The sequence below is a fragment of the Anser brachyrhynchus genome, assembly GCF_964034855.1.
Source record: "Anser brachyrhynchus genome assembly, chromosome: 4".
Lineage (NCBI taxonomy): Eukaryota > Metazoa > Chordata > Aves > Anseriformes > Anatidae > Anser > Anser brachyrhynchus.
Genome location: NC_137698.1, coordinates 49,455,285 through 49,482,806, shown reverse-complemented (window position 1 = coordinate 49,482,806; position 27,522 = coordinate 49,455,285). Strand labels below are relative to the sequence as shown.

The 27,522-nt window shown below is 40.4% G+C and overlaps 1 protein-coding gene across 3 annotated transcripts in view; it reads right to left on the bottom strand.

The window, feature by feature from the left end:
- The window catches only part of ADAMTS3 (ADAM metallopeptidase with thrombospondin type 1 motif 3), a 160,197-nt gene that overhangs the window by 59,017 nt on the left and 73,658 nt on the right, over positions 1-27,522 (bottom strand). For all 3 annotated transcript variants that reach the window (XM_080591577.1, XM_080591578.1, XM_080591576.1), the window contains one exon: positions 23,649-23,805. In XM_080591577.1, the coding sequence (XP_080447703.1) occupies positions 23,649-23,799 (151 nt within the window). In that variant the 5' untranslated portion in view covers positions 23,800-23,805. The remainder of the gene's footprint in view (positions 1-23,648; positions 23,806-27,522) is intronic.

Genomic DNA, 27,522 nt, shown 5'->3' with positions numbered 1-27,522 from the left:
GTGTTTAACAGTACAGCAGAAAGTCCTGATAAATTTTGTGGTTAGTAAAGCACGGTGTCACATGTAAAGTGACAAAAAGCCATGTGTCACATGTAAAAGTAATAGAAGACTTGTAGAGGAATCTAGTAACATACATTGATTAAGCAGATACTGGCAGCTGACATTCACTGCTGATAATTACAAAGTAGCTCACAGGAGAAAAGTGAACACAGTGAACACATATGCACAGGAGTGAGCTGTGTGTAGCCAAAAAGAAGCCTGAGCATCAGGTACTTGGTCCACACACCCACACTGCAGCTGGTTGGATGTAATTGCCCAGAGTACAGATGTAGGACTCTCACTACCAGTCACTTCACTGGGCAGCTCTTCCCCCATTCAGCAGCACTACTTGCTTATAAGAGCACTCCATCTCTCGACTCATACTGGAACTTGGAGACCTGATCTATCAAAATGCAACAGCTGACTATTTCAACCCCCCTTCTCTCACCTTCCAAGTGCTGACACGGGCTCTGCCACATTGCCTTTCCAGACTCGGAGCCATCTCGGATATAGTCCCCTACTACATTTGCAGAGACCACTGCAAAAGCAAGAGTCTTACCTTGCACTGTATCCCATCTAACAAGTATCTACACTGTTACTTCCAACAACAGGAGCATGATTCTTTTTCAACTGTCCAGCAGTGAAATGGAGGAAGAAAAAGCAGAGTTGTGCCTCTCCTAGTACATTTAACAGTGATGTCAATCAGTCACTTTTTCACAAGGGTTTAGAGAAACACAGAAATAAAAAAGCCTTCTAATTTGCACACACATATACTCTTCTCTAGGAATTCTTCTGGGAATGTTAGCCCAGTTTTTAATCTTCAATTAAATTCTAAATAATAGACTGGTATATGAAAAATCTCCTGTGTTTCCAGGCTGTTGCATATTAACATAGATGCAAGCAATGGACTGTCAAACCATATACCATAAAGGTGGCCTATATTTGGAGTGATGAGCAATGTTAGTTAGATCTAAAAGTGAACTGAGATTCTAAGTTACAGTAAACACATTTTTTCTGTTTTGATTTAAAAGTTACTTTAATAAGTGGTAATTCTTGATCTTGGAAAATATTTACCTTGAATGAGTAAGGCAGATAACAAACTAAAAAAGGTCCATATGACATTTCTGCTCTTTGTTTTGAAGAATTCACATAATTTCAGCACTGTCATCTAAAAATCCAGACTCCAGCTTGGATTCAATTACTAACACAAAAACAAGTTTATCCCTACTCTGGATTCAGATTTGATAGTGCGGTTGCACTAGACCCCCAAAAGAAGATGGCAGCATGAGTAATGTAAGAGTAACAACCAAAGCTAGAAGAAAAACTGTTTAAAATGATGAAACAACAGAATCAGCCAATGTAGCAGAAGTGTAAAAGTGGCATAATTGCAAAAAATACCAATTTAAAAAAAATAAAAATCTAAGTGTTGGTCACAAATAGTAAGCCTCTTTTCCTTGCCACATGGAAGTTTAACCATTTTTCAAAATTCCATTGGCATAAATATAAAGGAAAAGCTCCAACTATAAACTATCACTGAATGCAGCTGAACTCTGGTTCCTGCTTTTTTTCCATGTAAGTTAGCATTCCAAGACCAACGAATGTCTCCAAATCCAAGCTATTTCCAAACGTTATATGTACCATGATACCGTCCAAAATAACGGCAAAAATGTGTATGAAGCCATTCTCCTCGAACACTACATAAAAAGAGGAAAGGGGTGCACCAACAAAACATGCTGATCTGCACATGCAAGCTATTGGGCTTAATCAAGACAACAAAAAAGCTTCAGTAAACAACTAAGCAAAAACATTATTCTATTTCTGAACTGAAGAACAGTATCAAAATCAGCTCTCAGTTATGCCAGCTGAAATCTGATGTAACCATTAGTGAGACAGGCAGTGCAATTTGGAGGACCTGGGACTCAGGCAATTTGGATTGGGTTTTAAGCTCTGCCACTGATTGTGGAGCAGTCTCTTCCTGACCTTGGATATCAACTTACCTGCTTCTAAAGCTGCGTTAATAATTTGCAGTTCCTTGAAAATCCTACCCGAAGTGTAATTATTGTAACAATCCTAAATTAACCTTTTTAGAAGGTGGTGAGAGCAGCTTATTATGTCTCAAGGAACCAAACGGTTTCATGGAGGCTCTTTTTGTCCAACTTGTTGTCCAGCTTTTCCAAGGAAAAATGGAAAAGAGAGTTTCCTTTTATAAAGAAAAAAAGAGACCTAATACGGAATAGGGAACACTTGCTAAGAGGAAAATGACTGAAGCCTTTTCCTTGTTGAGACAGCTCCCCACCCAGCAAAGAAATTGGCTTTCCTTCTAGGAAGCTGGCTTTCCTTGCTTCAGAAAGCCGGCTGCTGCCTTGGTTTCCCTCACATTAGAGCCAGAATCCTGTCTTTCCCCCTTGCAGTAGCTTGAAATGGGCCAGGGAACTGTTTGCTTAATGTAGAAAATGGAAAGGAGGGCAAATGTCCACCTCCTGAGGGAGAGGCAGATGCTTTTGGCTCAAGGATAATGTACCAAGAACAGCTGTACTGTTTAGAAGAAGACCAGATCTCAGACACTGGACATGTACTTTTTTTTTTTCTTCTTCTTATAAAGTCACTCAACAAAATCTTCCTACTACTGCTGTCTCTCATTTCACCAACACCCCGGCTCACTCAAGTCCCGGAGGTTCACACACACATACCTGCCTCTCCGTTCTGAGTGTTGATATGCTGCTGCTAAGCCAGCGGTATCAATAGGGACTGGGGCTGGGATGGTACGGTACGTTTTTTAAATGCTAAGAGAAAACACTTGAGGTTCAAAGGTCCCTGCTATTTATGCCAAACGAGTAAAATCTCAGTCTTTTGATTTACTGCGTGAATACATCTATGAACACCTGTGTGTGTGGACAACCACTTGTCCTCTATAGCGCATTCTGTCCCTAAAAGGGACCTTAAGGACTTGAGGCAAGTAGAGCATAGAGATGGAAAGCCGCTGGAATGTGCCACCGGCTACCAGAGTGTCACAAAAACTGTGTGATCCCCATGAGGTATGGGGATAAACAAAGAGGGTTCGAAATGCTCTACTGGGTTACATGTTGACAGCCTGTAATGACAGCTGTTAGTATTCCTCATGGTGTGAATCAGACGGAGGTATGTTTTTATAAAGTAACTTAAAGCATTTATGTTTAAATATTTAGAAAAAATGAATTCAGTGGCACATAAATGTGGTTCCAAAGTCATTCCACATACTTAAGTTCTTTCACGCTGTTTCTAAAGTTATTGCGGCCTGTTCAGACTGTGATGCAGAATAATGGTGAAAAGTAGACAAAATAAGAAAATATATAATTGCACACTACCTGACAGAACACTTGACTGAGAAACAAACAAACAATAAATAAATGAAAAAAAAAAAAAAAAGAATTTACAGGACCTGTAAACATCATGCTTTTGCTTCACCAAGTGTTACTTGCTTTAAGTAAAAGGCAAACCCAGTGACTGTTTTGTGAGACTTGAGACAAAACTTGGACCATGTTGCAGTCTCCTGGTAAAGAAAGGTTTTCTGGCTATCATAGGTGCTGGTTGACACCACAGTAAACACAGAGATGAGTAGAAGCAACTTCTATGTTCAATTGGAAATAGATCTCCATTTTGTAATTCTCACCTATGAGCCCTCAAGACAAACTTAATTCTGGAGGTAATTGCTTATTGATCTTCCCTCGTAGGGGATAATCCCAAAACAAAGATTATTCGTACATCTAACAAATTAAGGACTAACCTTCAAGCAATGAAATAATTCCACAAATCAATAGGTCATTTCTCTTAGGTTAATGAAGGACAGAAAGAATCAAGGAGACAAAAGCTAACATGAAGCAGCAGAAATTTTAAAACTTCATCCAAACAGCAAGCAGCAGTCGGGGTAGCCTTGTCCACAGAAGTCTATCTTCAGTCTTAGTAACACAACACTTCACATTTCTTCTTGACTGTAACACAAAGAGCTTTAAAGAACAAAGAAGAATAGAATACCTTCTTCTACAGATGTTGTAGAAATTCTGAACACTAGAGAAAAGGAAGAAGAGTTCAGAAGCCTATTTGTACTCGTTACCGTCAGGCTTCAATTTGTTCCTGCTATAATTCTGAGTCTGGTGACTGCTGTAAGCAATCCCCAAGTCCTCTTCTCCAAAGCTGCTTCCTGTCAAGGCAGCGTAGCCTGTACATGTGGTTGGCCCAGTCTAGGTGCAGGTTTTGTCTTTTGCCTTTGTCACACTTCATGAGGTTCCTGCCAGCCCAATTCTCCAGCCTGTCCAGAGCCCCCTTAACAGCAGCCCTCCCACAGTAACGGATCCCTCTGCTTGGTGTCCGTCTGAATTTACTGAAGCTGATTTCTCTACCATCACCCCAGCGGTGTCCACAATACCATTCCCTAAGAAACTCCACTGGACTTTGTATAGGCTCATAAGGATAACATACAGTGTCCTAGTCTGAAAGAATGGCTTCTACTGGTCAGTACAACACTAGTCGGTATGATGTACTCTGGTATACTGGTTGCATTTGTGACATCTATTAAGTATATTTCATTTGTTCCTCTTACCTTTGACATCCACATTATTGTGGGAAGTAAGTGGTATACATTTAGTAAATACCAAATGAAATGGAAAAAAAAATGAAATGAGATGAACAACTGCTTGGGAAAAAACAAAAAATCTTTTTTTTTTTTGTGACTTGAGATATCTTACTCTCTTGATGGTACATACCTTAAACAGGATTTCTTGTCATTGTTATAATGCTATATTCGATTCCCTTTCATCATTTCAAACATTTTAAACTCAGACTCATGTATTTCATCAGTTGCATCACAAGTTTTTCCATCCAGTCTAAATCAAGTCCAATTTTAGAAAATCAGTACATTGCCAGTTCAATGTCTTACTACGGAAGGAACAAAGTCTACAAAGTGAGGTCATTCTAGGTCATTCTGGGTCAAAGGGACGTTACCCACAAACCGTACTATGTATGTTCACTATTCACTATCAAACCTTCTAATTTTTTTAAACTAAATAATGAGTTTGCATTCTTAAGCCCCAACTCTTTATTCATTCATTCTAATAAAACTCCTCCCATGTTAACAGACACTCTTACAAGGGCCATACAAATCTATACTGGGAGCTGCACACATCAAGATATTCATTTATACCTGGACAAGGTAATAGACAGTAAGACAATGCAGTTTTCTGATTACTAAAGCAGTCACATCTAAAGCTAAATGAAGAACTTGCATGGATTGCAAAATACAGAGTTATTAGGAAATGCTGACAGCTGAGAATACACTCAGTGAAACATACACATGCAGTGTCATTACCTATGGTGTCTCAGAAAAGGGACGCTAAACCCAATGCATAGAGTTCTCAGAAAATGATTTTTTTCAACTGAGAAGGTGAAAAGGCACCAATTGTTACAAAAAGGCACAGAAGCAAACCACGATGCCACTGCACAAACCCACAACACGCCCACACCGTGGGCACTGCACACAGTCCATCTGTACTGCCATCTCCAGGGGTGAAAAGCTGTGAAGAAGTGACAGCAGCAGCCGCAGGTAAGGAACTGCTTGCAAACTGTGAGATAAACTAAAATATTTTCCTCTGGACTGGTAAAGAGATAATGAGGAGCGATAAGCAAGATCAATATGATAATATTCTCCTAACACAAGAAATCGGATGGATCAAATAAAATGGACAGGTAGCAGGGTTAAAATGAGCAAAAGTGCTCCACAGCATCTAACTGAATTGTTCAAGTCATTGTTGCAGGAAAAGGTCAGAAAGAATTAAACAAATGAAGGTAGGAACGATCCAGGGGTGGCTGGCATATACGGCGCCCTGGAAAACCTAACACTGCTGAAGGATCCGAGGATGGCTTCATCTGAATGCTGTTCCTATGCACTGTCTTTCCATCAGCTCCTGGCCAATGTCACGGACAGGTTACTGAACTGAACAGCTCTTTAACTCTGGATGGACAATCTTATGTTCCTGTAAATACATGATTCAGTGTATGTTACTGTATCACCGTGAAAGCCCAGCTTCATCAATGTTTTCCAGTGGTAGCCACTACAGTTCAGGAGTTCTTCCCTATTAAGCAAAAAAAGAAAGGAATTTTTTATGTTAATTCAGACTTCTTAGGCTTTAAAAATGAAGGAAGGGCAGCTCGAGACAGAACTCTGGGTTTACAAGGAGCATTACATCTGATGAACAGCTGTGAATGAACCTGGCATGGCAAAGATTCAAGAATACAACTACTTAGCTTTTTAAGTCCTATAGATAAAGCCAGTGAATAACCTGAGGGAGACAATGCTTTTCTCTACTGCTTCCTCCCTCTTCCCCCTCAAATGCCACAAATTTATTCTTTACGCAGGAACAAACATTAAGGCATCCTAACTATGTGGTATTAAAAAGCCTGGCCAAGAAACAGAGATTTGTTTTTTAGTGCCTATTGAATTTCTTTCACTACCAGCAATTAGCCTGGAGAAGGAAAGAGAATCCATCTGCTCGCTGCAGTGCTACTAAGAAGTTCCTAATAACGATGTAGATGTTTCCAAATAGAAAAGTGGATGGGATGCCCAGATGTCTTTCATTGTCATATTTTTCCAAGCAGCCTGACAAATTTCAGATGTAAAAAATAAATATGAACGATGAGTCTGTCTCGCCAGCAAAAATAAAAAGCATGTTTGACAAAAAAAGCAAACAAAGCAGATCTGAGGATGTCAGAGCTTCACCGGCCTCTGTCCAATTAAGTTAGCGCGTAATCACCCACTAAAACGTTGCGTGGCATTACGAGAACTGAACTGCCAGTCACTTTGATACCAGATTCTTTTAATTGATTTATCTCACCTTGTGTTCCCTATTAATGAGCAACTGTTAACTACAGGAAGACATTTTTTTTTCCTCTAGTTGTTAATGTTCTGGGCATCAGAAACTTGGAATCTCTCAAGTGCTGGAAGTAATGAAAATATATCATTATTCATTCTTGGCAGGGAAACTCTGCAAACTGATTAAGAAAGAGGACTTGAAACAAACTGAGAGTCAACCCCATGAAAGCAAATTGAGAAATACCATTAAAATAGCAAAGCACAAAGGCATCTGTCTGCAAATTCACTTGCGATTAGTGATAAAATAAATAAATAATAATAAAAAAAAACCATTTATTTGGCTTTGGAAGAACCTAAGCAGAACAGAGTTATACAGCATTGGCAAGGACAAATACTTATTGTAATTAATTACATAGTTTCTGGATAGTTAATGAACATTGGTTAAAACTGAGAGTTTAAAAAAAAACAACTAAAAAATCAGATAAATTATTCTGTGAACTGGGATTCTGTTTGCATCACAGCTCTAAGAAAGAAATCAAGGTTTTCTCTGAAAATCAACAAAAGCTCTGATGCTGTTAATTATACAACCTGTGATGATATTAAATATATTGTATTTACAACCCACCAAGCATACTGAGCATGCTTAAAGATATTTTTCAGGGATTTTTGCCACAGATCAAATTAAAGCAACTGACACACCTCAAAGTAATCTCAGTCTAGAAGTACCAGGTCAATTTTCCAGAAATGCCAAACTGAGCTTTGGTGAATAATAAAGGAAGCTTAAAACAGGTAACCAGGAGAAAACACCAGGTGAGAATGAAACACAATAAGGAAAATTTACAAGCATGCTATATCTGGCACCTGAAATTCGGATCAGCTCAGTACCAACACTGCTTCCATATGAAAAGGGTAATGTGTGTAAAGAGAGCAACAGACATTATTTACAATCTGGAGAAAATCAAGTGCGTGACATTTGACTCTTGCAAATACACGGGTGCAAAGGACCAAGTATTTTGGACGTGACGTATCAGGAAATGTTCAACAACATGATTTTTAAGTTAAGCTTGATATGTGTACTCAATGTTATGAGAAAACCTGGAAGATATTAATGTTGACTTTAACCCTTGAAAGCTCAGGAAGCAGTTTGACTTAACCTGAATACTTTTCCCCCTATGGCATGGAGTCTTCTTCCAAGCAGGAGGCAGCTTGCTAACCATCCTTGGCAGGTGTCCCCAGACTCTGCTAGCTCAGGTATTGCTGGCAGAGGCAGCAGCACCCAGCTCTGGCCTGGATGGTGCTCATGAATGATCAGCCTCGTGCAACCCAGCTTGGGTAGCTTGCGCATAAGGTTTTCAAGTAGGCTGTGGTACGCACACCACAGTTCATACACATAGATGAGGAAATAAAAAACTCCAGTTCTACTCCAGGATTGCTTCAGAAAGAACTGATCTTGCAGAAAAAAATGCTGAAGGCCTCCTTTCCATTCTAAGCAAGTTAAAGAAGATGCTTTATCATCAAATTACAGATACTTGAAAAAGCCAAATGAAAATCTACTTCCAACAACAGAAGCAGCAAAAGACACTAATTTCCAGCTGGACTCAGGAAGTCCAAGACCTATGTGAAAAATAGGGACAAAAAAGTATCAATTACTAAATGTGTTTTATATTCTAAGAAGGTAACATTGACTTGATTTAAAATGAGTTCTTTACGTTGTGTTTTCAACTGCTTTTAGCTGTGAACATCCTAAGTTCTCAAATTCTCAAAAAAATGATATTGTTACTTTCATGATTTTTTTCAGTGATCCAAAAATCTTCCCTATGGGAAAATCACTTCTTAACAACCTAAACTTCAAAAACATGTTAATAAAGTGGGAACTATGTTATTTATCCGAGCTTCTTTGGGAAACTGGCTTCTCTGGGACTCGTTCTTTGCTCTCCCCTGAGAAGCTTTCCAGGTTAACTCCCCCATGTTAAAACATGACAGTAAATGTCCCAATCACCCTGTCACTACGCAGCATTCAGTAGTGAGAGCAGAACAGCTCTAGGCAGCAGGGTGAAGACCAGATCCATACTTGAAGAAAACGAGCCTAGGCATGTCATTGCCAGTTCCTGCTATGAAAAGTTTGTGAAGAATCAGACTTTATTCAACTATCTGAAAGAGTAAGAGAGGGACAGAAGGACAGGCTTTGCCTCTGACAGAACAGTTGTTTTTTGTTGTTTTTTTTTTTTTTCTTTAAGGGACAAACCACCTCAAAACCACAACTTCCTCAGGGCCAGTCATCATTCTTGGCAATGCTGGTCTTTTTTTTTTTCCTTCTTTCTTTACAGCAAGGACTGCGATATTCATCCACAGTGGTTCTCTCACGCCACTTTCATTTTTCCCAAGGAACCTCCTCAGCAGCAGCTGCTGTTCCCCAGAGCCTTCTCTAATCTACGTGCTTTGATCTCTCTTTCCCAAAAGGGCTGAGCTGCTGGGAGAGGCAGAGGTGATATGACTCAGCATGCCCTGCTGGACAAATGAGCCTTCGATTTTGAGAACATTTGCTCCCAGCGCTTCTGTACTGGGCTGCCAGGCAAGCCCTTAGCTGGAACTATTGTCGTCCTGCACATGCTGAGTAGCAGTCTGGCCAGTTTTGCATGGTAGCTGGACAGCGCCTCCTACATATCTGGTTCAAATTGGGCCCTAAAGGCTTTTCCTGAATCATTAGCTCATTCCCACTTGGTCAATTGTTGCAAACACAAATGGTGGACTGCCGGAACCAACATCCTAAAAAATAAAATCCGTGAGTATGTGCTTGTGTGGATCCTCTCAAATAGAAGGATAACACTTTGCACAAATTTGAAACACATTCCAGAAGAGATGGAATCAAAGGAAACAGTATCTACTACATCGGTAAACTATTACCACCTTTACATGAAAGGTAAAAACAAGCCCGAAAACTTCACACCAACATGATTGATAAGATGCTCCAGGGCAGGAAACAGCCACAAACCTGTCTCTGACCGTCACACCATTCTTTGACTTTCGAAAATAATTAACAGAGTTACTACCTGTTCTTTAACATTACTAACAGATTTATCATTGAGGAAGTAAAAGCCCAACTACATTTTTTCCTGAACAAAAGCACTTTCTATTGCTTATTCCTACCATCAAGGCAACAAACAATCATGTTATATGGAGGTCTCAAATGCTTTTGAATACACAGGTCACACTAATTTGGACCACTACATTTAATTCTGTAAGACAATTTCATTAACACAGGACTGTGGCAAATGATAACCCTTTTTAGCTTAGCTGCTCCACGATTCACAGTCTACTGGCAGCCTTTACAAAGACACGAGCAGAATTTCTCCTGCTGTCTATTAGGATAAAATCAGCAAGCAAAAACAAAGCTTTATTCAGGAAAAATCTAAAATCTGTTCTGTTCCTGCAGCAAGTAAAAAGAGCCAGAATCCGTCCAATTTTAGCAATAGCTGATCAGTTCCCAAGCAGAAACAGACACCAGAGCAGCTGTCTATGCATTAAAGTGAAGAAAGAGCAGAAACAAGGTTTTGAAGTCACCATTGGATCTACGGAACTGTTTGAAGTGGATGAGCAGGTGCACCACCTCGTACTTAGATAACTAGGCTTTAATACACAGCATGTTCTCTATACGCTTTCTTGTAAAAGAAGGTGGGGAGAAAAAGAGCATGTAAAGGTACACAAAAGGCCTAGGTTACATTAAGACATGTTTAAGAACTGAGCAAGATTTTTTTGGCAGTGCGCCTGTCCCAACACACACACCAGAGAACAGTGTGTCGGAGAAGCACATGTGAGTCCTCCACACTTCCCCTGCTCCCAGAGCACAACTGATATCAAACTGGCCCCGCAGTACTTCGTCTGTCCTTTTGTTTGGCCCAGCTAAACGAGCCCCTCAGTGCAGCCCATACCCACATCGCACCATTCCCTGCTCTCCCTGGAGGATAAAAGTGCATGAATCCAAGTATATCCAGGTACCTGGTTAGGTAGGCCAGGCAGAAATATGGGAGAAGAAGGAAAATCTTACTATTCCTTGCCACCTGATGGACTGAGTTGTTTGCCATTAACAACAGAAGTGAGAGCTTTTCCTTGTACAAGTCATGCATGAGCAAATATTTGAGTATGAGAAAGGCCTCTGAACTGTGTCATGTGCTGAGCCCTGCACAATTATTCTTCCTCGACTTACAGAGGGTGATAAGAAAGACAAGGTCAGAAAAGTGAGTGTCAACTCTACCTTCATTAGTCTCAGGAGTCATTTAGCTACTTTATCCTGGCCTGGGATAAACCTGCTCTCTGGCATGCGTGTCACTAACTTTGCAGCTAAAGCAGCCTGCGTTTTATCTGTGGGAAGTGCTGAGATTCCAAAGGATACAAACAGCCCCACCGAGACATACCAGAGCCTTTAGTTGCATCTCTCCAGAAATGTTCTCATTTTTCCAGGGAATTTTTAAAAAATGGCACTGCCAGTCATACTAGAAAGGAAGACGCACAAACAGAAAGCTTTCCTTAGCTATTCCTAACAGCACAAGCCAATAAACCTCTTCCTCACGCACCATGCTTTCTTCCCAAACCACACAGTATTTGACAGAGTCTAACCCAGATTTCCCACAGGTCAGCCCCTCCCTGTCATTACTGCAGGAGAAGCCAACTTCCCTCAGATAGCAATTTTCTCTTTTCCAACTCAAACTGCAGACTCAGATTTGTGTGTCTTTCAGTAACCTCCAGAATCCTATCTTGACATTCTTATCCCATGTTATTGGAATACTCAGAAGAATTATTAGACAAGGCATTCTGGAAAAAAAAAAAAACAGTTTTCACAGCAAACAACAGCTGGGTCATGCTGTTAGTTTGCTATGTTTTACTATTGCATTTTGGAAAGATTTACGCATTTCTGTAAACCAGAAATGGATCTGAAGAAACTCAGTCCACTGGGAGCAAAATTAACTGCAAGGATGTTCTCACGTTAGTCGTTTCTGTGCGCATTCCGATCAGCTTCAGTTGCCCAATGCTGTGTCACCCCGCATAAGACAAACAAGATTACTTACTCATCTACATAGCGCTTTAGAAGAACAAACAGAAGCATTCAGTGAACTCTGAAGGGCATCGATGCTAAACATACAATACTGCAAGAGTTACTGCGCTCGAACGCCATGTGGCCCTCACAAAGGAAAAGTTCTACTGAAAGGAGGAGGAGCAGGGAGCATCGGCTGCCAGCCAGTCTCTGGGAGCATCCAAATTGCTCAAAGTACACCTGAGATCAGCTTTCCTTCTTATCTAACATAAACCAAGCATGACAATGTAATATCCAGAAATTTTTGGAGATTTTAACTGAAGTTGCCTAGTTTCCCCTAGGTTTGGATTCTTACTTACGTCTGCATTTCTAAAATCTTTGTAGAATATACTGAGGAACAAACCAGCTGACATGAGATATCTCACAATGGAAAAAAATGCCATAACTCCATAAACTTCAGGGGGAAAAAATCCAGCGCTGGTCATGTGGTATGAAAAGTAAAATTTTGTATTGTACTACAAACTGCTATATTCTCATTATTTGTCCCATAAAAGACATAGGCTGAAAAATCAACCTGCAGAACGCAGACTGATTAAAAAAAGAGCATTTCCTTTGGGTGAAGGAGAGGGTCTTGGTGCTTTCATAGTATCCCATTTCAGTACTAAATTTGTATGATGCACATGTAAAACACATAAACAAGCATAAGCCCCCGCGAGCTGTAGGAGGATTCATTTCCTCATGTTCCTGACCTCTAATTCACATAAACTCATCCTGATAAGGCAGCCCTTCTGCTTCCAATTAGCATGTTTTCTCAGGCAAGGACTGTCCTGGTACATACGCTGAGGTTCAGCAAAGCTCCTCCTTTTTAACCCAGTTGAAGAGCTCGAGGTGAGCGGAGCTGGGGAAGGGCAGATGACTGGCCAGAGCTGGCAGAACAAATCCCGCACACACCACTGGGTAGCCCAACCCTCGCCCCCCTGCTCTCATTGCTATCTTACCCAGCCAATTTCAAAGCATTTTTAACTCTCCCATGTGCATCTTTCTTATCAAACTCAATCGAAACAAGCTACTTTGCATCTGAACTAGAGAACTCGGTTCTGCAGTGCTGTCCAGCATTTAGAGTTTATCTATATTAATATTATCCTTCCCTTCCTAAGGGTGGTTCTTACTTTGGTGTGACTCCACCTTAGAAATTGCTGTGAGAATATCATCTGTAATCCAAACAGGCTCCCCTCACATGGGAACTGTTGTTTAGGGAATATTTAAAAAATTCTGCTGTCCGTTACCACCACCATTTGTCAAATGTTATCTTCTTCCTGTGTAATTTGGGTGCATGTGTAATTTTTATTGGGAAGCTGCACAAGCCTTGGAATGGCTGCATGTACTGATCTTTCTCTTTTTTTCATTTTTCCCTTCATACAGATTTGTGTGTGCTTTACTATTCTGGCTTTGGGTGCCTGTGGTGGGAATCAAGCCTTTATCCTTGGTTTTAAGAATAATTTTCCTTTGTTATTGCCAAGAACTGAAGACGACTTAAACAGATGGATGTCCCTACTCCCATCGTCAGGAGGTAAGCGTAACCTCCCTCATAGAGACTGAGTATATAAGTCACTTTCTAGCACCTTTTGATCCATTCCTGCTCAAGATTTTCTTTCTCAAAGTTTTACAAGCTTCTATTCAGCTCTGAAAAGTCTGGGTTTTCTTTCACTCATACACATTTCAGAGCAAACAGGATCAAGCCTGCACAGCAGAGACCAGGGATCATATAACTATTTATAATTTTCTTAATTATCTTGCTACCTTGAAAGGTCTCTTTCCCCAAGCTGTGCGTGGCTCTGAGCCTCTTTGTCACAGCCTTGCTGACAAGCAGAACGGCAGCTCTAAAGCAGTGCACTTAATTAATATAATTTCTTGAATGTACCTGGAATACAATTTCAATACATCTCACTACATCTTATCAATCTTTAAAAAATGAGGAAAAATATTTATAGTACACGTTTCTATTCCTAGCTTTGCCACAAATCTCCTGTTTGGTTACAGCAGATAATTTTCTCTGCAAGTTAGTTACTACCTACAAACTCTTTTCATCCCTGCTAATATATCATTATAATTCAAGCAAATGCTTTATGTATATTAACAGAACCTTTATTGTATAGCAATTGTTAAATCAATTTTGAAAAGGCAAGGCTGGATGGTGACTATACCAGGAAACATCCAGCTACCTCACTGCGTACTGAACTTCTAGACACAGTGATAATTTCTTCTCAAAAACTTGTTGTTGGATGACAGGTCGCGAATATTAGTCATAATTAGGGAAACTCCGATTAGATATTAGGGGAAAAAATTGTAACAAGGGTAATCAAACACTGGAACAGGGTCCTGGAAAGGTTTTGGCATCTCCGTCCTGGGAGATATTTAAAAAAAAAAAAAAAAAAGAAAGAAACAATTGCTGAGCTGCTGTGCTTTGATCCTATGAACTTTTGAGCTACAGACGAGAAACAGATAAACGCACCAGGGGAACTGAGAGGCATCTAATGCACAGCCTACAAACAAGCACCTTAATTTTCCTCCATTCACATCACAAACTTTGGATTTTCACCTAAAGCAAGAATTGGTTTTTTGTTTGTTTGTTTTGTTTTTTTTGTTTGTTTGTTTTGTTTGTTTGTTTGTTTGTTTTGAAGCTAGGTGTACATAGCCTGCACACATGAAGACAAGAGTGTTCATCGCTGAACTCTGGCAACTAGATGCTAAATTGCAGTGCCCACCACATTAGTGGAAATACACAAAGTCCACTAACTCAGTCTGAGAGGAAAAACATCTCACTAACTCAACTCTGCACCCAATTGTCTGGTTTCCCTACGTGTCTCTGATGACAGATACCATTAAAAAAGAGGAAAAAACAGGAAATACTAAATCCAAGACACTTTCCAAGAACAAGATGAATCCTAAATTCCATCTGAGGACAAGTGGGCCAAGCCCAACTGTGAACCTTGAGGGCATAGAAAGCAGGTCTGAAGCCTAATCACGGGCTAGACACCCATACCTCAGTATGAAAGCATACAGAGGATGGACATCCTGGGTCATATTCGCCAGGAGCATTCCGGGTTGAGACCAAAGCAATGGTGGCCCTGTAGAACCCAGTAATACACTCAGCTTCTTGGTTGTATTTGCACTTAGCAGTTGACTCCACATTTATACCGACACTTATATCCATGCAAGTGAGGTTAAATCTAGTTCAGGTTATGCTTAAGCAGGATGAGACTACACTTCTGTCTGCAGTGCAAACACACCCACTCAAACCCTTGGAGAGGGCTCTAATTCCATTGCAGTCAAAGATATTACTTGTCTACTTCTATTTCTAGATGTGCTTGATGCTTTTTTCATTATTTTTCCTCCCACTCTTCCTCCTCCACAGATCCTCTCTCTTTTTTCCCCATGTATTGTAAATGCATCCATCACCATTACTCATTTTCCTTTGTACCACACTGTGCTGCTCCTGTTTGAAAAACTACTTTGTTGACTACTTTCCCTTTGATTAAGCCAACTGTTACCTGAGCAGTTCTGGATAAAGAGAAAGGATGTCTTCAGATGAAGATATACAGAGGTTATTGCCACCAATACCACTTACAGAAGAATGCTTATATGGTAACATGTTACAAAATGTGTTGTACTAAGTCTCCACAGAAATCAGTTCCATCTTTCCCATTATTGTGCTACAAGCTTGTGTTGTGTGCTGTGCGGTATCTAAAATATCCTCCATCAGAACACAGGTCATGAGAAATTCTGCTGAGAAAGGCTTCAGACACCTTCTGGCACAACAACGGTTCTAAGAAATACTAATGTGCCTGGGGAAGTGCTCAGGGAGGTCTCTGAAGCAAGCAATAGTCTTCCTATTCTTCTACCTTCTTTTCCAGGGTTTCATTCCCCGGCAACCAGGAGCAATTCCCAAATCATTTCTTCCTCCTACATGTTTCCCACCTGGGACAAAGACACTTGAACCCAGTGCCATGGCAACCCCATCAGCCACACAAGCACTTTGGTTCTTTAGGGAAAATGAAAATTCTGAAAGGAAGCTGGGAGATAAAGGCTCCTATTCCTTGTTTCCCACTGTTAGGAAGTAATTACAAAAATACTTTAATCTGAAGTGCTCTCTGGGTGAATAGGTTGTCATTTAAAAAAAATACTACAATGTGAAGGGGAAAATAAAATTGGAAAACTTTGAGTACATTAACATGCTGTGTAAATTCCAAGCTAAAAGGTTGGTTGTCATCATTATACTATATGAAAAGAAAGTGCATGGAAAAAATAAATGAATGAACAGGAGGAAAGATAAATCAAACTCTTTGTGATCAGCTCAAGTAGAATATGATCCAAAACCTGCCTCATCAGCCCACTGACGTAAATCTGAGTCTTCTCACTGACTCCACTGGACTTGGATCAGGCTTTTACATTTTTGAGAAATACGATTTGGATTTTATTTTTACCATAATCCTGATCCTGATTCAGAAGAGCTTGCAAAGAAGGCCTCCTGTGTGCAAATTTGATTCTAGCTCTTCAGTTCTTTGCTTGTTTCTATTGTTTCTTGAATGCTTTCAAGGAACAAGGTTAATGATCGCACATCTCGGTGATGTTTGTCAGCTTATTAACAAAGGAAGACAGATTCTTTTCATCCCGTCCAGACAGAATGATATCATTATTATGTTTTCAAAGCCTTCCAGCTCAGGCCTGTCCAGAGAGCATTTCTTTCCATTCCTAAGTGAAACAGTATTTTGGTGATAAAATCTTAAAAGATTTATTTAAATAACGTTTTAACATGACAGTCTCATATATTCTTAGTTTTTTTTTGTTTGTTTGTTTTGTGTGCATAGCTTGCTCTCTCTCTGTCCCCCCGAACCTCCACCCCCCTACGTAGAATCTTTTTATCTTTGTTTATTTTTGCCCTTAAGTGTTTTTTCTTTAACAGACATTATTTGGGAATAACACTCATGACGTGAACACTGATCTTGAGTACCTGTAGTATTCAACTAAAATGAGAATCACAGATGTTCAGTATCTTTAGGATCAAGACTTATATTACTGGGGAAGTGGAGCTTACAAAATGTCATCCCAGGGCAATCTAATATGGAAAAGCCGTTAGGAGACAATCAGGCATATTTACACCCATGAAGAACTCTAGAGATCATCCTGTTCTATGATAGGATTTCCAGACTATACCTAACCAGACGCTCATCTCAAATGCTTAAAAACAAACTTCAAGTGCCTTTAAAAAAAGTTTCAGAAGCCGTACTCCCTCCTACTGGTCCAGCAGACTTCTGACTGAGCATCAGCACTCACACAGCAAGCAGAACATTTTCTGCTCCCCAGTGACCCTGCAGCGTAACCAAATGCTAGAGCAGAACGTGTGCTTGGTGGCATCCTGCAAACTACTGCCCCACAAGGTACGTCTGCATTAACCAAGTCACAGAGCTTTCCGTATGGCTCCTACAGTATATCAACTACTTACGTATTTTCAGAAACAGTGTGGAGCTTTGCACAAATCACCTTCAAGATAAAGTACCAGACATGGATAATGCCAAAGTAGCAATATTTAGGAACGGAATTATTCTCTAAGCAGCTCGTTCATTTCAACCTAAGAGTAACTGGTAAGTTAAAGATGGTGACCCATGATAGCTCAAACTAGGAGCTGCCCCTTTTTCCACCTGCCAGACTAATGGATGGTCAGAGGCTGCTGGCTGTGGAAATCATACCTCTTTTTCCCTTTGTTCATCTATCTCATTTTCTAAAGCCGAAAAGATTCATTACGATTCTGGGCTATAAAGTCCCCACTGTCAATAAATGCATTTCTGGGATGCCTTTTTCCCCTAGCACAAGTGAGAGGAAAACATGCTGCATTAACTGGAAATTTCTGTGAAACTCAGAAATCCACATATTCCTTCTAAGCCTAATGAGGAAGTCCTCTGTAGTCTCAGCAGCCTGTCTCAACTCATTGTCACTAGCTGTAAGCATATACTTCTTCATTCATATTCTGCTACCAGGTGCACGGTGGTTGATTCTACCTCCCTTCTGAGCACAGATACAAATTTTCAGTCATTTTCTCAAATTCAAACAAAAAAAAAACAGGACAGTAGATGTATTCTGCATATATGGTATGGAAATTCTTGTTCCAGGTCATGACTACATTAAACATTATGAGCTGACCAGTTTATACACGGTTTTCTGTGTAACTCATCTGACCCAGTTGTTCGCAAGGAAGAATAATCAAGCCTCTTTCCTATTCCCAGGGGAGAAATCCGCTTGATGTTTCTTGATGCTGTATCACATCCTCCCATGTTAAAGTGGTTTTCAATGGCTGGGACTTCCCGGGGGAGGCCTTGGCTACCATCCTGCTGAAGAGGAAGAGCTTCCGCTGTCCAACAGCACTAACTAGAATTAACTGGCTCAGAATTTCAAACCAGCAAACTGGCGCACCCAGTGCAGTGGAGACTACAGGTACCAATTCATTCTGATTTTTTTTTGTACTCATCTTAACATGAACTGTTGGGGTCATTCTACTAACTTGCATGTAGGTGCCTTCATTGCCCCACGTTAGCAGAAGGAAGATCAGGTTCTGAGAAATACAGCAGGACAAAACCCATTGAATTAGCAGACAGATTATCCATGAAATAAAAATTAACACTCCGTGAAATAAAAATAATCACTCCTGCCACCAGGCTGTCAAAAAATGGAGAAATTATTCACATTTCCCTGATATCACAGGGTGAGGGTGTAGGCAGATGGGGCATTTTCTAAGCATACAACAACAACAAAACCTGCCTGCCATATGGCAGATAAACATCATTCCTTAAACCTGTGAGTTAATGCAGTGAATTGAAAACAGTCTTTCCACAAAGCAAATGATGAAAACAACACAGTGGTGCACACCAGACGTCATTCCCTAAAGAGGCTATAGATAGCCATGGATACGGTAAGTTGGAATCAGCACAGGGTGCTGCTTCGAGGGTAAGATTACTTTGCTGCATAAGGGGGAAGGCTACCCCACAGTATCCAATAGCTTGAGGCATCCTAATATCTTCTCCAGAAAGCCAGATTTATGGTTCCCTCCTTTCCAAGAAAGCTCACTGAATTTTTATCACAAATAACTGCAATAAAAACAGGAAAGAGAGGTAGACAGATCATATATGTCTATCTGTTTATATGAGGACACAGTACGCGAACTGATAAAAACTCCACTACATTGCGATCACTGCTAATATCTTGATCTTAAGCTGGTAATATTCTTGACTTAGAATTCCTAATCTCATTCTATCTGTTTTTGAAAAACCGTCCAACAAATTCCCAAATGTTATAAAATCCTGCAGGAATACCAGATGTCCTGTGAGACTGAAAGCCTCTTCTGTATAGCTGGGGTTGAAAGCTTTTATGGTAATGGTATCTTGCAAATAAAACTGACTTCTTTTAGAGGGAACACAATGCAGTATATCCTATTTCATTGTGGTAGAGGGATTTTACACAACGTTTCCCGCTTCACTGATAACAACAATTTTATGTACTTTTTCATCTTAATATCTAGTTTGTTGAGTCATCTGTCATCTATTACTAAAAACTTGGACTCTTGTCTGTGTTGGCTAAAGACGTGGCTGAACTTCTAAACCGCCAGCAGACTGTACTTTTCATTTCTGCCTCTGGCCTGAGTGGAGGACAGGGGCAGGAGAGATCGAGAAGAATTTTCATGAATCTGTATGAGCTAGACTGATTAAGCACGGCTGTTTCACAGTGGCATAATATGCAGATGTACTTCCTGAACTCAAATGTGCATAAAAGCTCTAAGCTGTCAAAAGTAAGTGAGAAAGATTTCCCGTGAACTTGAGTAATGTTTACTATTTATTTAGTTAGAAGAGCTGCTACATTAACCAATCATGTGGGCCACACATTTCCTCAGGCTCCACAGGCTTCAGCAGCTTGCTTTTACCTTGGTATTTGCATCTCAAAAAAGCATTTTGAAGACATAAGGGTAAAGCCAATATAACTTACTGCTTTCTTGTGCCTACTCTCTGCCAAGACGGAACTACGAAACAACAGTACAGGCAAGGCTCCAGTTTACCTTATACAACTAAGGATAATAGTGTAATAAGGATCAGTCTTGGCCCTATTGGGAATAGTCAGTAACTGCGTATAGCTAGTAATTCTGAAAGGTGGTTAAAAGCAGAGAAATAATTCCAGCCAAAAAGAAACCAGGAGGGAAAATTAGGCAGCCTCCATCTAACATCTTTCAGTGAAAACCAGGAAAGATTGGACAGACTTGCAGTTTTCACAGCAGACTGGACAGTGGCTTACATCCTGGCACCATGGAAAGGAAACCTTTAGACAGATCTGAAAATTACAGATCAGTGGAAGCTCACCTCTAGAAGAAAACTTATTTAACACATAAGAAACCGTCTCGGGAGAAAGTTCAAGATACCAATAGCAACCGAAACACCTACAGCATTCTCACAAAAGCCCAGGCATGTCATTCTCTTTTCTATGCCAGGATTAGCAAGGGAGCCAGTGTTCTTATACATGGACTATCGAGAGGTTCTCTGACCACTTTGGATCTGCAAATGAGCTGTGTTGGAAGTACATTGAACTGTCTGGCAGGGCAAAAATCAAGGGGAGTTTTTCTGTGTATATTACCTATTAGAAAGGAGGCTAAAAGTCTACTGTAAAGACACTTTACCAATACTTGCAAGCTTGTTCTAGCTCACAGGGACAGATAAGGACATGATGTTTTCAGTCAGCTCACAGTAAAGGAATTGATCAGCAAAACTGACATTGTGGTGGATTCTGTACATATGGAAACTAAGAAGTCCATATAACATTGGTTCTTTGGTAGTGGAAATTCTTTCGTGTTAGGTCAAGTGTTACCTCAGAATATAACTTTTTGGAATGGAATAGTCTGGGTGTCTTAGAGGAACAAAGCTCTTTTTAAAATATTTTAAAATAGATCTGCTATAAGGCACCCCCCCCGCTTTTCCTACCCCAATAAGCTGCATGTTCTACAGGACCGGACCATACCTTGGCATCACCAGGCACTTTCACCTAGGTATAGTTACGTGTGTGAGTCATCCAGGAATCTGTGGCTGTTACTTCTAGGAACTTCAAATTCAAAACACATCAATCAACAAGTCACTTGCAAACACAGTGGGCGAACAAAACAGTTTTCCTTGGTTTTGCATTACAAATTATAGGAGAAAGGAGAGGGAAGAGAGTATCTTGCAGATGGCCAGGAAGCAAACGCTAATATACCAGTCACAGAAAGAATGACAAAGCGATAGCTTTGGTGGAGCTCCCTCATCAGACGACTTTGCATCAGGCAAGCTGAAATACAGAAGCATTTGTGTAGTACATCAGTAAAGCACCTACCAGAATTTACCACGAACACAGACTGCTGGATCATACCATAATCGAAGGTTTCAGCTTGTTCATTTTTGCCAGGAGTGAACAAGTTGGTAGCCCAGGGTCTGCACTGCCCAGCTCCCTACAGCACCAACCAGGCTTCAGAGTGCTCCCAGAAACATCACGCTGCACTCAGCTACTTCAGTACAAGACTGACAAGCCTTGTACCCCAGTGGCAGACACAAGCAACTCTTCTCTCCTATCCTCCATTTCCATTTAAAGCAAAAAGCTGTACCTTTTTCAGAATCGTCTGGTGGCATAGCAAGTTCCCGTAGTCTGGGAAGCATGTCTATGTATCTTGATCAAGTTCTGCTTCATTTCATGATGCTCCTTTTTCACTGAATGCCCTCCAGATATCCACATCTGCCTTTGTGGTTCTTGGTTCCCCTTGCCAAGAAAGGCTCTATTATGTACTGCATAGATCTTTTCCAGACAAATGCTAAAATAACAACGCTCAGCATCATAGAAACAGATCTCCTTTGCCAAAGGATGGAATAAAGTGATCTACAAGAAACAGCCTGAACTTCTTGATCACCAAGAAATCAGATACAGACACAAGGCTTTGACACTAACTAAGAGGATCACGACTAGTCGCCAAAAGGTAGCTGCTGTTCTTAAGTGCTCCCACTGACCAAACAGAAGAAAATGCAAAAACCAGAAAGCATTAAGACTCTCAAGACACTGACTGCATGCCAAACAACATTCAGAGACTCTCAGGCAGGACTCAGCATTCACTGTCTCCTTAATCTACATATATTATGAATTGCAATTTACAAATTCTTCCACGGAGCTGTGAATACTTTGCCTCGGCTATCATGTGTTCCTGCTAACCTTCCTCGTGTCATAGCTACCTGAAATTTGCAAAGGCTTCCATGAGTTCATATAAAGTCTGTGAGCACATGAAAAATGGTAGAGGAACAAGATGTTGTGTTGACCGAAGCACATCCAGAAGCTCCATCATCAAAATCATACTGTGGTGTGACCAGTCTGACTCCGCCAGCCTAACCGACAAGGTGGTTTCAAGGTAGAAACGTAGCACTGAACCCATTGTCACTACCATAAAAGCTTTTTTGGCATTGTTCAGTCAATCATATGACAGAGGTGCATGAGCTACATTTGAATGACCTCATTTGGGTACCAAAAGCAAAGTACCTTTGGCAGCACAGAGCTCAGAGTAAAGCTAGGTCGATTAGCCTGCATGGTACAGACTGCTGCTGGTCTCCGAGCCTGCTGTGACAGTGTCATGCCATACTGCTGTCAGCAGCGTGGTCTTGCCTTCTGATAAGGTAACAGAAGCGTGACAGGATTTTATTTGAAATGACTGGCAATTCCTACCTACTTTTTCAGAGACAGGACTGCAGAAACACACCAAATAATTTAAGCCCCTGAGGACTGACGATGAGGGAGTGCTAACTCCTCTCTGTTTAATGTTTGTATCTAGTTCTAATTCTGGTGTTGTACTTGTTCTCAAACCCTTTTAAGTTGCAAGAACATATGAACACAAGGAAGTACAAAGAGGAATCTGAGAAGCTGAGAGATGCTGAAAGAAGACAAACTGCTGAAAGGGAGAGGAGCTGCTCTTTAATCCATAGCATCCAGAAATTCAACATTTACTTCGCAATGCAATGGCTTGTAAGGATTTGTAGAATATTAAAAAGAAGGGAAAAAAACATGGAATGGATTGAACCACATGGTAATTATTCTCAGGTGGATCAACTATGTGACCTTTAAGACCCAGCAGAACTCTTGGATATGTCAAAGGATATATTCGATCAAGACAATTGCTTTCAAACTGTATTAATTGCAGCCAGTAGTAGTAGGAAAACAGTTATCAGTCATTGGCACAATTTAGCTATACTTGGAAATAAATAAGACCCAGATTTTAAACAGAAGTTGTATAGACAAGCAAGCCTTAATAACAACTTAGAATACTGAAGTCACGTGAGCATTTCTATTAACATGTCATGTCCCACAACACCATAACAAATTAGGCAGAGCTCAGACTTGTTTCAGCTGAAATCTGTACAAACTTTGGCTTAAGGAAGAAAAAAAAAAAAAAAAAACCACAAGCATTTTGCAGCATTTCTTGAAGGGAACACCACATGGCTAGGTTCTGACCTCCTAGATGCATGCACAAGTACTGCTCTTGGCAGAGAAACTGTGTACCTGACACTGATGTCGTATTTCATCAAAATATTTAAACAGTGTCTTTTCAAACAGCTCAGTCAAAACTGCCTCTTTCAAAAGCTACAGTAGGCTACAGTTACCTGGAAGAGATTTGTAAACAAGCACACAGGTGTACTGTACCTTCTGTGTGGACATCGGGGAGCATATCAGCAGTGTGCTGCACTACAGCTGATCGCCTGTACACCATATGGATTCTTCCCTTTTCCTCTTCCATTTGTTTTCCTCTTTCCAAAGGCTCAATGAAGTATTCATCCTTATCAGTTCTTATCATTCCAGCCTGGTGAGGAAGAGAGAAAGCACACACATAGGTCATTTGAGAGCCCAAAGGCCTGGCCTGATGCTTTAAAAACAAATCTCAAGAGGAGTGAATTATAAAACACTCAGCATATTACTGTACTGTAAGAATCAAATTACTGCTGGGAACTTTGGTAGTTCCTCTGGACTCCTGGCCAGAGGCGATATCCTCTGCATTCTGATGCTGTTCATCTGCCTGAGGCCCATGTTCAAAGGCATTAAGTTAAAATCTTGTATGGGTATGAGACATTACCCCCTCAAAAACACAACCAAGACCAAAGTCACAGAGGAGTTTATCACTTGCACATTATACACAGTTAATTTGTAACCCATGTACAGTATGCTGAGCACTATGTGCTGCAAATCCTGAACTCATAAGTATTCTGAACCTCTCATGGCTCAGACCCTTCATTTTACTTCATTAAAATCAGTAGAAGCCATATGGTTTCCTACTTAAATGCATATTGCTCCGTCCTGTAACCATGTAGCCATTGATGATCCTTCAGACTATTTTCTTTTTATGTCTTCCGCCCGAAAAAGCTGTGCAACAGGTTTACAGAGAAGGCAGATTGATCCTGGTGATTACCACAATTACACTCATCAGAGTAGTCACACCTGCCTAAGTCCAGTCTAAGGGAAAAGAGACTCAAGCTCAGGAGGGAAAATTTCTTTGTCAGTATTTGAATATAAATCACAGTAAATAACGGAGAAGGAAATCTGGCAACACGCTCAAGGTAACAGTCACTTGGGAAACCCTTAGTGAAGGCCTTCAATTCTGAAGCTGCCTTTAAGAGCAGTAGGACCGCACTCCTTCCGACACAGCCAGTAAAAGTGGGAACATCACATAGGGTGAAAATCAGGTACAGAGTATTTGAAGACAGTGGAAAACACCAATGGGATACACATTTTGAGCAATCTGCAAGCTGTTTTCAAAGGGATTAACTTACAAAACATGAACCTGTATATAAAATGCAGCAGAGCAACTACTGACAAGCATTACCCATCTGGCCTTATTTTTATACAATGCTGTTCTCGCAAGGAGATGATATGGGGATGGCTCCCAGGGTACTTCTCCCTGATCCCCACCAGATCCTCCTGACAGGGGTGCCTGTCCCTTTGTCGAGGGAGCGGACAGGAAGAGACGATTCTGCAGCCCTGTCCCTGTCCATTTTGGCTCTTCCCTGCTGAGGGGCAGAGGAGGTGGCATTGAGGGCAGAGTGGGACTGCAGGGTGCCAGAGTCATTTTCTGCACAAACTTACATAATTTGTCAGATACAAGTAGACAGAATTATGAAACTATGTAACAGTGTATAAAAATGAATATTTTAATCAAGGTATTCAAAATGGCACAAATGGTACTGCACCACAAGCTTTACATGCTCCATGCTTTTTCTTACATCTACGTACTTTTTCAGTTAATAACTTCTTCAAATATTAGCTAAAGTGCATAAATCTAAATACTGTATTTTCCCTTTCTTTTCATTACATGAATAGCAATAAGAAGTGAGATCTTTGGTAGAAATAACTCAGGTTAGCATCACAAGTCATTTTTTCATGTAAGTACACATAATTAGACTGGGAATTAACAAGGCTCCTTAGCATGTTAATGGCTTATTTGCTTGGCATTTCTCTAAGCAGAACTAAGTTTTGTATGCACAGTTGCTATGTTACTGATATAAGACCTTATCTTGGCATAAAGACTTTTTGGTTAAAAAAAAAAAAAGAAGAAAAGAAGGAAAAAAGTGCTCTATGAAGCTGTTGCCTATGAGTTGAACATAGTTCTATCCGAAGTCCTCAGTGAGGAAGTGAAGCTTGGCTTCACTTTCCAGCTTTAATGTGTATGCTTCTTGTCTGTGTTAAATCTGCAGAGCCCACAATTATATTTTTGAGAATGGGTGTGCCTTTCTGTGAAAGGAATATAAGAATAATCTGCAAGCATCAAGTAGTTTCCATTTTTACAACTCTCCATAAAACACACTGACAGACCTAAGACACTGCACCCCCCTTAAGCTCCAAGTCATTATCTACGCCTGAAAAGACTCCTACTAACTTCACAGATACTGGTAACCCTGCTGTATTAATATCAGATAGAAACAGTAGCTATTTTACAAGTCTAATTACTAATTAATAAGAGAAGTACCCCAAGTGAACAACCTATTTCACCTAATCCTGCTAAACTAATCATGGTTCATGAGAAAAAAATGCAAACTGAAGAAGTATATATTTTGAGATTAACAGCACGCACAAAGATCCCTTTCCCTGCAAAGGCATCTGGCAGAAGAGACTAGCATCTAAATCTACAAAGCACAGGGCTGCTTGTTATCTGGCACAATTACTGCAGCACACACCATTTTTCTGTAGAAGATGCAGCGCAGTCTCTTTTGCCTTGGCACATATCTGGAATCACACACAGGATCAGGTTGTGCCCCTTTTCCTAGCTAGATGCCGCTTCAATCAAAGGGTAGTGCATACCGACTTTCTTTTTTTAACCAGTTGTTAGAGATGAGTATTTATGCAGACAGATGGCTTATCTCTACCTGTTGTTCGGTCACATAGAAGATGATAACTCCATTAATTTCCGTGGATTGGAACTTCTTTGAGGAGATTCAGGCCCACAATCACGAATAAACATGATGCAATTGCTCTGCAAAATTTGCAAATGGAGCTAAAAGGCCGGATTTCAGACTGGTCATCAGCAACGTGGGTTTCCTAGCGAACGATAACTCCCACAGATCCAGAGCAAGGCCAATGACCTGACCTCCAGTACAAGTCACAACCTCCCCCTGGCGCAGCAGGGAAGTTAATTAAAAATACACAGTGTCAAATGGCTCGCAGAGGCTGAAGGCAGCATACACAGACCATTTACCACATGCAGCGTTGTGCTTTTTGGAAGAACGGTGTTCCCCACAGTCCCAAGAGAGAAAGGAAGAATTACAGTGGAAAGCAGGCAATTGTGGCTTTGTCGTCAGAGGGCCAAACCTAAAGGGCTGAGGAAGGAAAACTGAATGTGGATTTTTTTTTAAAAAAAAAAAGTTATATTAGTAGGAACACACTTGGTTTTTATTCAACAACATAACTCACTGACTTTCTTCCTCATCCCTTCCACACTTCTCAGCCTTGTTTTATACTCTGCTTCATTTGCAGGTTTGATTTTTTATCACTTGTGTGAAAGTTCAATACGTTTTTTCATCTACTTTTGAATACAGAATTTACCCAGTTTTGAGATACTCACCCTTGCTATGTTTTACTACTACAACAAACAGTATAAATATTAACACGCTCTGTCTGACACTGAGTACATAGGAGTTAAAATTACTATAATGACGTTCTGTGTCCAACAGACAACACATTTTTATAAATAACCTTTTTTTTTTTTCCTTTCATTGGAAAATGAAATGTAGAACCAACAGGAACAGTTTTGGTGCATTTTAACAGCCTACACTCAAGTGTGAATGCAAAATCCAGCTTTCTTTCCCTTCTGTGTTTTTTTCTCCAAAATTTCATCAATAAAGAGTTTCAAGTTTTCCAAATGAATGGAGAAAGAGGGACATAAGCAGGTATTACATTTCCAAGTGAATCTTCACTGTAAACTCTACTGTCAACCCAGCATTTTCTTCCCTACCAGCCAGAAAAGCAAGCAGGTGTTTAGAGCACATATTTTTAAAGGCTCACTTGGAGAAAAGATTGTGGTGGATTTTCA